General features: G+C 34.9%; 2 protein-coding genes and 1 pseudogene across 2 annotated transcripts in view; 1 reads left to right on the top strand and 2 right to left on the bottom strand.

Moving 5' to 3' along the window:
* Positions 1-2733: 2733 nt before the first annotated feature.
* Positions 2734-3959, top strand: LOC127988567 (uncharacterized; annotated as a pseudogene).
* A 615-nt stretch (positions 3960-4574) lies between these two features.
* Positions 4575-11370, bottom strand: LOC127988128 (uncharacterized). The gene is made up of 8 exons (XM_052590684.1): positions 11245-11370; positions 10206-10514; positions 9215-9340; positions 7343-7642; positions 5854-6165; positions 5626-5748; positions 5218-5262; positions 4575-5106 (listed from the first exon to the last, which is right to left on the bottom strand). The coding sequence occupies exons 1-7, from the start codon at positions 11288-11290 to the stop codon at positions 5246-5248; spliced, it is 1233 nt and encodes a 410-aa protein (XP_052446644.1). The 5' UTR covers positions 11291-11370; the 3' UTR covers positions 4575-5106; positions 5218-5245.
* Positions 11371-11625: 255 nt separating this feature from the next.
* Positions 11626-13893, bottom strand: part of LOC127988486 (uncharacterized) — a 6259-nt gene continuing 3991 nt past the window's right edge. The window contains exons 3-7 of the mRNA XM_052591265.1: positions 13687-13893; positions 13392-13505; positions 13145-13204; positions 12670-12987; positions 11626-12544 (exon numbers count right to left, since the gene is read on the bottom strand). The exon at positions 13687-13893 is cut by the window's right edge and continues 180 nt beyond it. Coding sequence (XP_052447225.1) covers positions 12465-12544; positions 12670-12987; positions 13145-13204; positions 13392-13505; positions 13687-13893 — 779 coding nt within the window. The 3' untranslated portion in view covers positions 11626-12464. The remainder of the gene's footprint in view (positions 12545-12669; positions 12988-13144; positions 13205-13391; positions 13506-13686) is intronic.

Below are 13893 nucleotides of genomic sequence, written 5' to 3'. Positions count from 1 at the left end.
CAACAGAAACTAATATTACAGTTCACTTGGGTTCCAGCGCACACAGGTATTGAGGGCAAATGAGAGGGCAGACGAGTTGGCAAAAGAAGCACTTAAAGCAGAACAAGTAGAAGTACACGTTCCACTCAGCAAATCAGAATTGAAAACAATAATTAAAGATGGTATTCTTAAACTCTGGCAAGATAAATGGGATAAGGGGGGAAAAGGTAGGCATTTATATAGTATTCAACAGAATGTAACAGTTCAAATGATCACCTCACTTTCACGACAGGAGGAAACCTGGCTCTTCAGGCTAAGGTTGGGAGTGAACAGCGGCTTACACACAATAGGGAAACATGAGACAGGAATGTGCCCTTATTGTACAGAAACAGAAACTGTGAAGCATGTATTTCTGACATGTAGGCAGTGCTCTGAAGAGAGAGACAATTTTAAGAGGGTAATAAAGAACTCTACAAAAAAGCAGTGATAGAGTTTCTAAAAGAAACACAACTAGCAAGAAGAATTTAGTCCAATGTAATTATTCCTATTTTTTTCTCTCTGGAGGTTGAGCTGAGGTTAAAGCTGGAGGAGCTGAACACACAGCGTTAGCTGAAGCTTGGGCTCTGATCTCCTTTTTATTATTATTATTATTATTATATAAATGTATTTATGACATCCCCGCTCGCCATCTCCGAGTAGGGGGAGCTGCAGACCTGGAGCAGGCAGTTCTATGGTCCAGACAGTTTCATGCTCCTGCTGTTCCTGATTCTTCCTGTAGGGGGAGGCTTTACAGTCTGAGCCATCAGAACAAAAGTAAACGCTTAAGTTATTATTGTTCAGCAATAGAAATATTTATATTTAATGATTTGCAGAGTCGATGTCAATGTATTTTAATTTTTAATATGTTAATAGATAGGTCTATAAATGTAGCTACTTATTGGCGGTCAAGTAGATGTAAGTAGCAATATTTGCTGATGATCACAAGTGTCTGTCTGATGGGCTAAATATGATTATTATCTCAGTGTAACTTTATATGTGAATTCAGAACGACATATATATATATATATATATATATATATATATATATATATATATATATATATATATATATATATATATATATATATATCCTTCTCCTTATTATATATGAAAACCTATATAGTTAGGCTACAGTAGATCATGAATCATAACATTGTCCATTTGATCCAAATATGTGCAATAATCATTTTTCAATTGACTAAATAAATGTAATTTAGTTTTTTAAACTAATTACATTATTTTATTACGTTTTTTTTTTTTCAAAAACACTAATTCAGTTGTCTCCTGTTGGTAATGCAGACCAACAGTGAATAGAGGATTAAATAACATTTTTAGATTATAACCATGTGGCTAGGCTATATATTAAGAAAACAAGCACTCGTCGTTGAAAAAAAAAAAAAAAAAAAACTGGTTTTAAAATGAAAGTGAAAAGGTCTCCAAACGGATCACATTCTACAGGAATCAAAACAACATGGCACTTAAAAAAATGACTTTGCAGAAAATATTTTTTCATGTTTAGTCACTAGGGGACGCTCCAGGAGCGAGATCAGCGTCCAGTCAAGGTATAAAAAAAGTGTCTGAATGCAGAAGTAAAAATACCAAATGTAGTTTCATATAATTTTAAACCACAATAAAACAATAAGATTAGCAATACAAATAATAAAACACTGTACAACAGTGTTGTCCCCTCAGAAATATAGGCCTATATCGTAATAATTCAGTTCAACAAAAATAAAAAAAGAGTGCAGAATAGTTTTACTAAGTGAGGAATTTATTTATGAGTATGGAATAAATACACAGTCCAAACTTTACAATCTCACTAAATGCACAATAACAATATTAATGGTCAATTTGAGTCTGCTGAGATGATGTCTACATGATGTGGTCAAAGGAGCTCAAAGTGACAGAATAATAAACGAAATGAATAAAAATTCAGGCAGTGGGAAAAAAAAACCAACCACTTGTGCACACATGAGTCAAGTCAGTTTTCTTCAGTGGATTGCATTCAAGTTTGGAATGATTGTTTAAATGAGAAGCAAAATGAAGAAGCGGAAAAGACACAAAAAGAACAAGAAAAGTGTGAATCATCTTCTGGATGTCTGATGTTTAGTGAAGCGTTGGCATGGATCTAAAGGCACGACTTCCCAAAACAGCTCAAAAATATAAACAGTAAGCCTAAATAAAGGTGTATTTTTTTCTCATGTAAGGAACGTCTTGTTTCCACTGTTTGCTTCTGTGACTCTTGCTGAGTCATAGTGAAAGCCGCTGTGGTCTGACTTTAATTCAGACCAGTTTAATGGCAGAATGACCCAAAAGAAATGTGGTTTCTGTTGACAAACGTCTTGCACCTGTTTACAATTGCATGTGCGCGGTTGACTGATGTGATGGGTAAATGGACATATTCCTTTAAGTCAGATGTCCACTCCCTGGAACTGATTGTAGTTAAATACCCATATCCACGAAAACAACTGATAAACGTTTACAGAGGTTACTTTCTTGTGATCTTATTAAGAGCGGAGGAATTAAAACCAGGATGCGAAAATGAGTCGCAACAACAGTATTTTGGTAGCTGCGCGTTCATGTGTTACATCTCGAGACGCGCTTCGCGGAGGCGCGCAGAATGAAGAGGTTTTTTTTTTTTTGATAGCCTACCTGAAGACTTTTTCTTCTTGGCTCTAAAGTTATCTAGACACAGCTAAGATAATGGGCCCATATTCAGGACGCGACTTGTTGCATGAAAGTTGTTATTAATTGTACTTTGATGCCTTTATCTCCTCTACATAAAAGGTGCATTCACACACACACACGCACGCACGCACACATACACACGCAATCATTTTCTATCTCAGACGGTTGAAGAAAATGATTCACGCGCTCGTTGTGTTCGTTTTATGTTTTGTTCCTCTGATTGGTAAGTAGCTAATAAACTTTTGACCTGTCTGTAGCCTGAAGGGTTGCGATTTTTAGCATTTAAAGCATTTAGAAGATGTACATGTTTACGTCTTGCATCTCCAGAAGTGTTTGGCGCCGAGACAGATGAGATCGTGTCAGCGATGGAGGGAGATTCTTTCACTCTCAGAACCGGTCTTACAGAAATACAGAGAGATGATGAGATCGAGTGGAGGTTTGGATCGAGCAGAACTCGTTTAACGAGAGTAACAGCAGGAAACATTACAACATACAATGAGGAGAAATTCAGAGACAGACTGCAGCTCGAGACAGACTGGAGATCTCACCATCACAAACATCAGTAATGAACACACTGGAGTTTATCAGCTGAGCATCATTATCAGGAATAAGAAGTCAACCAAGCGATTCGTTGTCAGTGTTTACGGTGAGATGGAGATGTAGATGTTGTAAAAAATATAAATCAAAAATTCTAGTTTTGTTTATGTGTCCCCTTTGTTTCCCAGCTCCTGTGCCAATTCCTGTAATCTTCAGTGATATATGGCAATGTGCTTTATCATCTGAAAGAACTTCGAGGATCTTCCTGTGTTCAGTGTTCAATGTGAGTCATGTGACTCTCTCCTGGTACAAAGGAAACAGTTTATTGTCCAGCATCAGTGTGTCTGATCTCAGCATCAGTCTCTCTCTTCTTCTGGAGGTGGAGTATCAGGATATAAACACCTACAGCTGTGTGATTAACAATCCCATCACAAACCTGACCACACGTCTGGACATCAGCAAACTTTGTCAAATACATTCAGGTAGTCTAAATCCAGTTGTGTGCATTTTTGTGAAATAGATTTAACAATGCATTTTCTTTAGTGCTTGATTTAGTGTGTTTCCTCAGACTGCGACCTTTGTTTCGACGCTCCTGAAGCTGTGATCCGACTGGTCGTCACTGCTTTGATAAGTATAGCTGCTGTGACCGCTGTTGTTCTCCTGGTTAATGACATCAGAAGATCCGGAAGAACACAGACAATGAAACGCTGATGTACTTCGTACAGCAATAATAAAGAGTTTATTTCTTTCTCTTTCTGCCTAAGAGTGTTTTAATATTTCTTTCATTATTTATTTCAGTGTTACAGTCTGATGCACACATGGTGCCATTTAGGTCACACACACACACACACACACACACACACACACACACACACACACACACACACACACACACACACACACACATATATATATATATATATAAAGTATAGGTAAAATAGCAAACAGGCCAGTTCTAGTATTCATTAGAATATTTATTCTAGTAAAAGAATAAATAGAATATAGAATAACTATTTCTACTGCATGAACTGAACTAATGAACTGAATTTGGATGTAAACAATTGGGTTTCGGGGGAATAGTCAGTATTTGTGTAACTACTAATGACACAGAACAGAAATTACACTTTGCACCTGTAAGACTAATCACAAATCCCAGTGGAAAAAGCCTAAAGATTAAACAAATAACCATTTAAGTCAACATTGTGAAGAAATGTATATATAATTTCATATTACGCATGATACATTTTCCTTAAATGTTCATATATTTTTAAAAGAATGTCATTTGAATTCAATAACTAGATGGAATAACACATTTCAAAGCAAATGCAAGCTTTTTAATTATAATTTTCATTTTTTAATTATATTTTTTATGATGCTCATTCACATATAGTGCATATTCAGTTAAAGGCTGAATGAATGCTAACTACATTTCTTGATTTTGATGCATTTTAAACACTATTTGTGCCGAAATATTAAGTGGAACAGCTGTAAATCTGTATACGTTCAGCTCATATTTAGCATTTCAGCTTCGCAACAAAAGGCTCATTTTTAATTCACAAAGCAAAATGCAAAACAGTAAAAAATAAATACATTTATAGAAATATTAATATGCTACAAAAATGGGATATTACAAAATGGAAATTCAAGATGAAAGCTATTAAAAGCACAACGTTTTAATACATGTAGTGCTGCACATTACACTGTGCGAGTCAATAAACTAATGCATCAACCAAACCTTGCTTCTCTGTTTATAGCAAATAGAGCTCTTGTTCATTTATACAGCTTGTTTATACAGTGGCTATGTACGGTAATGGATGGATTCATGCTGATCCTGAGGATGATTCAAATGATCTTCACTGAAACCTGTTATAAAAACACATAAAGAGGCACAGCTATGATTTGAATATAGTTTTAATCTTGCAGTATAAGCAGGTCAAAGGAATGCTTTCACACACATACTTTGAAAACACTCACAGGTATCTTACCACACTGGAGGCCAAGCTTAAATAACTCCGCTTTCTGAAAGTAAACACAGAATTAAATATGTTGTAAATCCTGTACTTCATTAAGACAGGCAGAAAGATATCTTAAACCCCAACAATAACGTGTTTTCTTTGAGCACGGAGCCAGAACTTGAGAGTCTTGACAGCTAACTTATTTTTTCATTAAACATTTAACCTTATCCCTATCTGTCTGAATGGAAAAACTAACAAACACAGCATTGGCATAGAAACAACAAAACACACAGAATGTCTAAAATATTGCTGAGATCAAACACGGATCTTATTTGCAGCAGCTGTGTTAATTTTTCAATTATGTCAGTTCTGACGCAGGTCATCTTAATAGTAAGATCTCACTGATGTCTTGCATGTAAATACTTACTCTTGCAGCAACAGCAAATCACACAAGCAACTGTAACTGCAACTAAGACAACTATACAAACACATATCAGTGCTGTATAAGCTGGGTGAAGACCTGGATCTTCAGTGTGGACCTTCGGTGTAGCTAAAATTAGACCATGATTAGTGTGAGTGAAACAGTCTTATAATTTTTTTTTAGAAATGCATAATATTTCGTTGTCTATTTTTGCTACGGTTGGTCATGCATCACCTTTGACAGTAACACTGAAGGTCCTGTGTAAGGTGCACATTTTGTTGCTCATAGTGAGATCATAATTTCCAGAGTCTGTGGTTTCCGAGCCACTGATGGTGAGAGATCCTGTTTTTCCATTAACCTGCAGTCTGCCTTTGAATCTCACTTCAGAAATTTCACGTACTATGAACTGATTGGTCCCTTTATTGATTTCAGCAATGAGATGGTCTTCAAACTTCCACAATATCAGATCAAATATTTGTATGTCAGTAAAACCAGTGTGTAGAGTGACAGGTTCTTCCTCCTTCACTGACACAGTCTTTGCGGCACCTGTCATCAACAAATACATATGAGAACAAACAGGTAAGTCACATATTAAAGTCATATCGCATACGATTCAACACTGAGTCATTTTGGAATATCTCTCAGCAAGTCTTATGTCAGTGAAACAGATGCATTGCTATTATCATAGCAGTTGGTCTCTACCTTTTTGACTTTAGGAAGCCTGTCCGGTATTTGTGCTGTTTTTAGTTTTTTTTTAGTTTAAATTTTATTAACAGAAACTGAGTATTGATAAATTAAATAAATTAAGTCATGTTTCGATTCCATGAACAACTTCTTCAATAGGAACAGTAGTTATTGAGAAGGCAAAACCATTATGTCAGCATTTTACACCTTGATTGGAATTCAAGCATCCTATAACACCAGTGTAGTTTTTATGGCAAGCATCGTGAAACTTGAGTCAAATTTTCATTCTAGTCACTCCGCAGATAAAGTCATAGATTGTTGACTTCTCATCAAACTAAACTTTCACGAGTTTGCCTGCCCATCCAGTCCTGATGGTTAACGGTTAACAAACTTGGCTTGCTGTCCTTAATGAAGACTCGAAGCTGAGGCTCAGCTTGAGCTCCTGTTGTGGTACTGCCTAGAGAGTGTATAACAGAATAGTGGTGGATGGATGGATGGATGCCGGGAAAATTGATGCTGAGACAGTGCAATGAGACCTGCTTATATTAGGGTGACCAGATGTCTAGCAGGACGTGTTTGCTGTTAAAATCACTTTGTTTTCTTCTTTTTTTTTAATCCGACCATTGAATTCCATAGAAGTCCTGTTTGAAGTTCCAGTCTTTTCTGGCAAATTAACATGTTGGAGTTTGTTTTCAGTTGAGAGCATTTTTTTTTTTTTTTTTTAAGGCTTTCTGACCTCAAGACTCTAATCTCTGCAATTCTCTAAATGTGATTCCTGGAGAGTCTTTGGCCACTCTGTAGACTCTTTAACGTTATTATATATATATATATATATATATATATATATATATATATATATATATATATATATATATATATATATATATATATATATATATTATTATTATTATTATTATTTATTCGGTGTAGCATTAAGTGTTACTATAAGCAACTAAATTGTTTGGTAAAGAGTACAAATATGATAATAGAAATAATTTCTAATAAAATCTTATTGGCTTAGAAAAGTGTAGCTACTCACCAACAGTAATAAGTAATTTCCTGTGTAAGATCATAGTGGTTTTGGTGATCTCCAGCTTATAAACTCCAGACTGATCTCTTCGGATGTTACTGATGGTGAGATCTCGGGTCTTATCGTTCAGATGAATGTTACTCCATCTCGAGGGAGCAGCGCTGTTTAATCCATTAACTTGCTCGAGACCATCGATGGTTCCAGCTTTTGTTTGTTTACAATTACTAAACAATTTTAACATTACAGTTTTAATTAAAAATGACAAACGATATCTCATTCGAAACCTCAGAGGTTCAGGATTCGACATTTACGACCGTTTTCTCAAAGCGATAGCATCATTTTTATTCGTAACGGGATTTGCCATCACTTCACGGAACACTGAAACGTGGATTTCTTGAATGTTTTAGTCCAGTGACAATGACTGATGACTTCAAGCATGCTAACACCAGTGTTGTTTTCAAAGCAATATTACAAAAAACCGAAATAAAATCGATTTTTTTAGTTCAAACAGCGATAATTTAGGAAGAATGTCTACATCTCTGCTTTGTTTACATAATATTGCATCAGATAAAATTAAAATTCTTTCAATATGTTCAATAAATTAAGCACTCCAACGTGTATTTCAGTATTAAATCGCTATATTTTCAACTTTGATAGAGTCTTACCTACAGAATAACCCCACCCCCAGTGTTCTTTCTGGAGAGCTGATTGGTCACTCATTCAAAATATTATAACAGCTCCACCGGCTGTTGTGACGTCCAAATATACCCAACCCAAAATATTTAGTGCACACAGGAAGCAATTTTAAAGCTAATGGAGTTCAGATGAATGCAAAATGCACCCAATGTATAGATAATTACAGAGATTTAATATACATTGTTTGTATTGGGTTTTAAGCCATTTGTTTAATTCCAAGCATATACATTTTGTAGTTAAAATAAAACCTGCATTAAGATATCTTATTTTCTGCTTTGTCTAATATATGTAACAAAACTAACTGAACAAAAACAAAAACAATGATTGTTTTTAGACAGGTTTCCAAATGCTTTATCCTCCCTTTTTTATACATTAGAAAAACAAAGAGTTCCCTCAAACTCAATTTATTGGTTTAGTCAACAGTGCTGTGTCGGGTCAGTTGAACAAATCTGACTATATTTTTAAGGCATCATAGAGTCACATAGGGAAATCAATCTTTTAATGACTTAAGCAGGGATCACCATGTATGATTTTGACAAATTTGTCAAATGAAGACCAATTTTTGATTTATGTTGTTGTTGGGCAAAATCAGTAGCCAAATTTACTTCTTTTGACATGGATTCTTTTTTTTTTTTTCTTTTTTTTTTTGTATATTGTTGGGTGCACAGTGCTATTTGAAAAATAAAGCACAGGCATGAATCTGAAAAAAAAAAAAAAACCCAGCAGAATAAAGTGGTGGAAGATTGCAGAAAATCAAGCAGAGGAAGTTATGTCTCATATTAATGGCATTTTTAAACGTACCTTCTATAAGAGAAAAAAAAAGCTAACGTTAATCTATTTTTAAATGAAAACCCCTTGAAAATGTACTATTAAATTTGGCAGACCTGTGGCTTTCACATCATTGAGTCTTCACTTGCTCTGGTACAGTTTTGAATAGTTATTCCTATATACATATTATTCATAATTAATTGTTCTTTACAATCCAAGACATTTAGGCTTTGTTAACTCATTTTCTACAACACTATAATGAATTCTGACTCCTGAACAGTAAACTCATAAGTGTCATCTTTTTAAAGAGACTACAGTTATGCATGTAGTCTAAATGGTTAATAAACTGCAAGCTTTTTAGTTTGTGTAGGTCATGTTTGGGTTTGAGCTCAGTTAAGACGGGTGACTGTTAAAAGGTTAAGTCAGCAATGAGGGTGCCTTGATTTCCAAACCACCGTATCACATCAGATCCCTGTATTTGAGTAACACCAGTGTGTAGAGTGAGAGAGTCTCCCTCCATCACAGACACTGACTCCACAACATCTGTCTCAACAACAAACACACGAGGAGAACAAACAGGAGCAGTTTAAAACATAGATTGATCACTGCAAGCAAATTTTAAAAAGTAGTAATGCGTGAAAGCCTGAAATTATACTGAAAATTATTAATATAAAATATTTAGCATTTTAAAAATGCAAAACATTCAAACATTTTAATATAAAAATGATGTTACTGGATTATAGGATTATGGGACAGTGGACTTTGAATACCACTGTATTTATAATGGTGCCACCAGTAATTTACTGTATAGACAATGTTATATAAAAATAAAAATAAAAATAAAAAAATAAAAAAAGATAAATCCATCAGTGAATTAATTAACGACTGCTTATCATGTTCTGTTGGCTCTTTCACTTTGACCCTCATTAATTTAATATTACACTGAGTCTAATTATCAGTATAAAGTTCCCTGAACTCAAAATCAGTTATCAGGAAAAGATAACACAACACACCTTATGTTTTCAATCGGTAATTGGATTTTTTTATTCTTTATTCTCAATCGGTAATTGGATTTTTTTATTCTTATTTATATTATTATTGTTTGAAATTTACAAAAAACAACAAAGGAAGTACAATTCCACTTAATTTAACTGAATGTTCATTATTAATGTTTTTTATCTTTCAGAATTTTCAGGGACTTCCTTATAGTAGAATAATTATCATCATTATATTTTACATGATTACAACAAACAAATGAGTCAATATTGTAAAAAAGACTATAATCTATATCTATACTATTAATGATTATGTAAACACACATTTACAATAATTGAAGTTTACTCTTCAGGGTAAAACTTGTGATCTTTTAATTCCAATAAACAGCACATGTAAAACTCGGGTTACTCACCATGGACAGTAACGGTGAAATTCTTGGATATCAGATTTCTGCCCCCGATGTCTAGTATATAAGTTCCTTCATGTCGAGATGTGATGTTTTTGATGGTGAGAGATCCGGTTTTATGATCCAGCTCCAGTCTCCCTTTGAAACTCCTAATTTCATATTTGTTGTTTTTAACTTCAGCTATGATGAGATCATCTTCACGCATCCACTCTATGATATCATCACTCTGTAGTTCAGAAACACCAGTGTGTAAAGTGACAGAATCTCCCTTCATCACTGACACTGACACTGACACTTCAGTAGCACCAAATACACCTGAAGAACAAACAGAAACAAGTGTTGCAAAGAGCGAGCCTAACACACACAGTCATGTCATTACATTTCGATAAGAGAAAGATAAGTGTTTTCACACTTTATGGTATATATCCAATATTTATTAGCTTGTTCAGCTAAATACAAAGTAGCTACAAAAATAGGCTAGGCTTTCTCAAAGCATTTAATTAAAACACTGCCCATCTCTGATTACCACAGTGATTCAAACTCACTCACCTAGCCTACCGTTACATCATTCAGAAAAGCACTAATTACGAGTTTGAAAATGCAGGTTTAACTCAAGGGCGTGTTTACTATTTCCGGTTTATTGGATTATCACACCTAACAATAACAAGTTCATTCACACTGATGGCAGCTTTATGAATAAACGCGTGCTGTGTCTATATCTCGGATTGACGGAGGGGATATTGTTTGTATGTGGTGTTAGTTTTAATATAATATAGTAAAACTGAGAATAAAGCCCGTCAGCGCCCTCTAGTTTTCACTACTAAACACACACGTGCACAAGTTAACCCCACCTAATACTGTCATGTGTCATTATCCACATGCGACTCATCACAACATATATTTAAAGATAAGTAAATATCGTTAAAGTGCTAGGAAACAATGGAGATATAAAAAAAATAATAGCAAATGCGTAGCATTATCAGTTTTCAGTTCACTGCCTACTGAAACGAAAGTGTTGAATTTATTAAAGTAAAAACTGACTCACCGTCCACGAATAATAAAACCCACAAAAGGAGAGAAGGGTTCCGCATTTTAAACCCGCTTCAGACCGCATCCAAACTGAATGACAGCAGTGATTGAGTGATGAATGACTCCAGATAAACCTCCTGAGTCACGTGACTTCTGCGAATATATGACTGTCTTACGTCATGCATTTCCAAAGCGTCTCAAAAGGTCAAATACTTTTTATTTATATAATAATTCTCTTTTACATATTTTGCAAATTTAAGATTTAAAAATAAAACCAGACCCATCATTCCCAGTAAGAGCAGCAAATCAGTTTCTACAGTACATTTACATTCATGTCACATTTATGATTTCATAGTCAGATCTGATCACATGACAAACTGATAGAAAACACAAAATATCGTTGTTGTTTATTTATTTATTTATTTATTTTTAGTTATAAGGCTACATAACACTTGAAAAATAAAAATAAATATATTCAACAAAAAATATGACTAAGAAATGGAAATTTACAATTGAGGCCATTTTCTCACATTTTACATTTACATTTAATCATTTAGCAGACGGTTTTATCCAAAGCGACTTACAAATGAGAACAATAGAAGCAGTCAGGTCAACAAGCAACAACAGTATAAGTGCCATGACAAGTCTCAGTTAGTCTAGTATAGAACGCATAGCCAGGTTTTTTTTTTATTTTATTATTATTTAAAAGAAGACAAGAAAAGGAAAAGTGCTAGTATTAGTTGGTTAAGTGCTGTCGAAAAATGTATACACTGATCAGCAAATGTTCCGAAAATAAAGCAACAATGCTGTATCCCCAGTGTTTCGTAATAGCAATGCGAAAGCTGTAGTGTCTTCTATTATTATTTGGTCATACAAAGTGCATTCTAGATACAATTGAGGCATTTACACGCACACAGAAAAAGGTATATCATTTTAAAAATGACAGTGCTAGACATAAATAAAACATTATTTGAGCAGAGGCATGTCTGTGAACACATCACAGGCTCAAGGATATGTACAAAAACAACATTCACATACATTAGCTGCACTTTATATAGTGAATATTTTCAGGAATAAGCACATCAGCCAGAAAAAAACACTGTTGTGATGCACATAAAATGTATACAGTACAGTTAGCAAGTTCTTGGTCATTCATAATAAGTGTGAAACATTGTATAGGCAAATAACACCGTATATGACACATTTCTCATCAGTGTTAATAGCATTATACCAACTCTATATTGGAGCTGCTGCATCTCTCTCTTTACTCATCAAAAGAGACTCAGCTGACTCGTTAGGCATATTCCGACTGGAATCTATAAGAAAGCAGAGAATAATCACCAAAGATGTGAAGAGATAATGTTGTTATACTACTACACAAAAACATAATAATTAAGTGCATCTTAATGATGATATATATAAGCAAATCTGAGCTACTCACCTCTGACAGAAACGTTGAATTTTCGGTATATTTCCACTCTTCCACTGGTGGCGATCTGTAGTTGATAATCTCCAGAGTCTGTGGTTCTGGTGTTTGTGATAGTCAGAGATCCAGTCTTACAGTCCAGCTCCAGTCTGTTTCTGAACTTCTCTTCAGGACCATCATAAGTCTTCTGACAGATCTTACCGGCTACTCTGCTGATTTTCGCGATGACTTTGCCTCCAAACTTCCACTCGATCACATCATCTCTCTGCAGTAGAGTTCGATCCGTGTCGAGAGTCACAGGTTCTCCCTCTATCACCGATTTTGGTATTAATTCTGTTTTATCGACAGACATTAGTCAAACAAAGCCAGAATTCAAATAAACACCATTTTGCCAATACGGATTAAAGAAAAGTCAATTGAAAGTATTCTACATGAATTCTGTTCACACGTAAGCACAGGAAGCGGAGTGTTATCTGAAGGTAACACTCACCCGGTTCCTGCGCCCCTGTAGACTGACAGCAGTTATACGACCTCAGTTTCCACAACAAAACTAGGAACAAACGTAAAGCCACATAAACCCCTCTTGAATGCATCTCATTGGTCTCTGTTTTCAACCACTTGAGTATTTTTACAATTAAGAATCTTTGGTAAAAAAAAAAAACTATTTTTATAATAATCACACCTAAAGAAACATCTAAATAAAGTTCATTGAAAATATTCGCATTTCTGTTACTTACAGTTCCTGTTGCGCCAGTTTTTAAAGCCCACAGCCAAACACCAAACCGTCACCATCAACAAAAGCACTATAGCGATTGGCATCCAAACTACATGTGAGTGGAATTTCGTAATTTCTAAAAAAAAAAATATATATATATTAATTACGGCAATTAGCACAATGTTGGGAACCTACCTCACATACTGGAACACATAAAACGAGAATCTTAGGATAAATACATCTTATTTAAATACATTAACACTATATACAATAGAATAGAATATATAGTGCGATATAAAATAGCCCGTGACCCTCACCATTAACGGTAACGTTGAATCTCCTGTATGTGGTCCCGGTGTTATTACTGATCTGTAGCATATAAAACCCAGCGTGTTTGGGTCTGATGTCTGTGATGGTCAGAGATCCGGTCACTTTGTCCATTTTCAGTCTGTCGCTAAACATCTCGCCGTCACCGGGATCTAATGCGACCTCACCGGTTTCTCCATCGATTTTAGCGATGGCGG

This window comes from Carassius gibelio, chromosome B22 (assembly GCF_023724105.1).
Source record: "Carassius gibelio isolate Cgi1373 ecotype wild population from Czech Republic chromosome B22, carGib1.2-hapl.c, whole genome shotgun sequence".
Classification (NCBI taxonomy): domain Eukaryota; kingdom Metazoa; phylum Chordata; class Actinopteri; order Cypriniformes; family Cyprinidae; genus Carassius; species Carassius gibelio.
The sequence above is the reverse complement of the archived record's forward strand: the minus strand, read 5'-3'. Positions and strand labels throughout refer to the sequence as shown.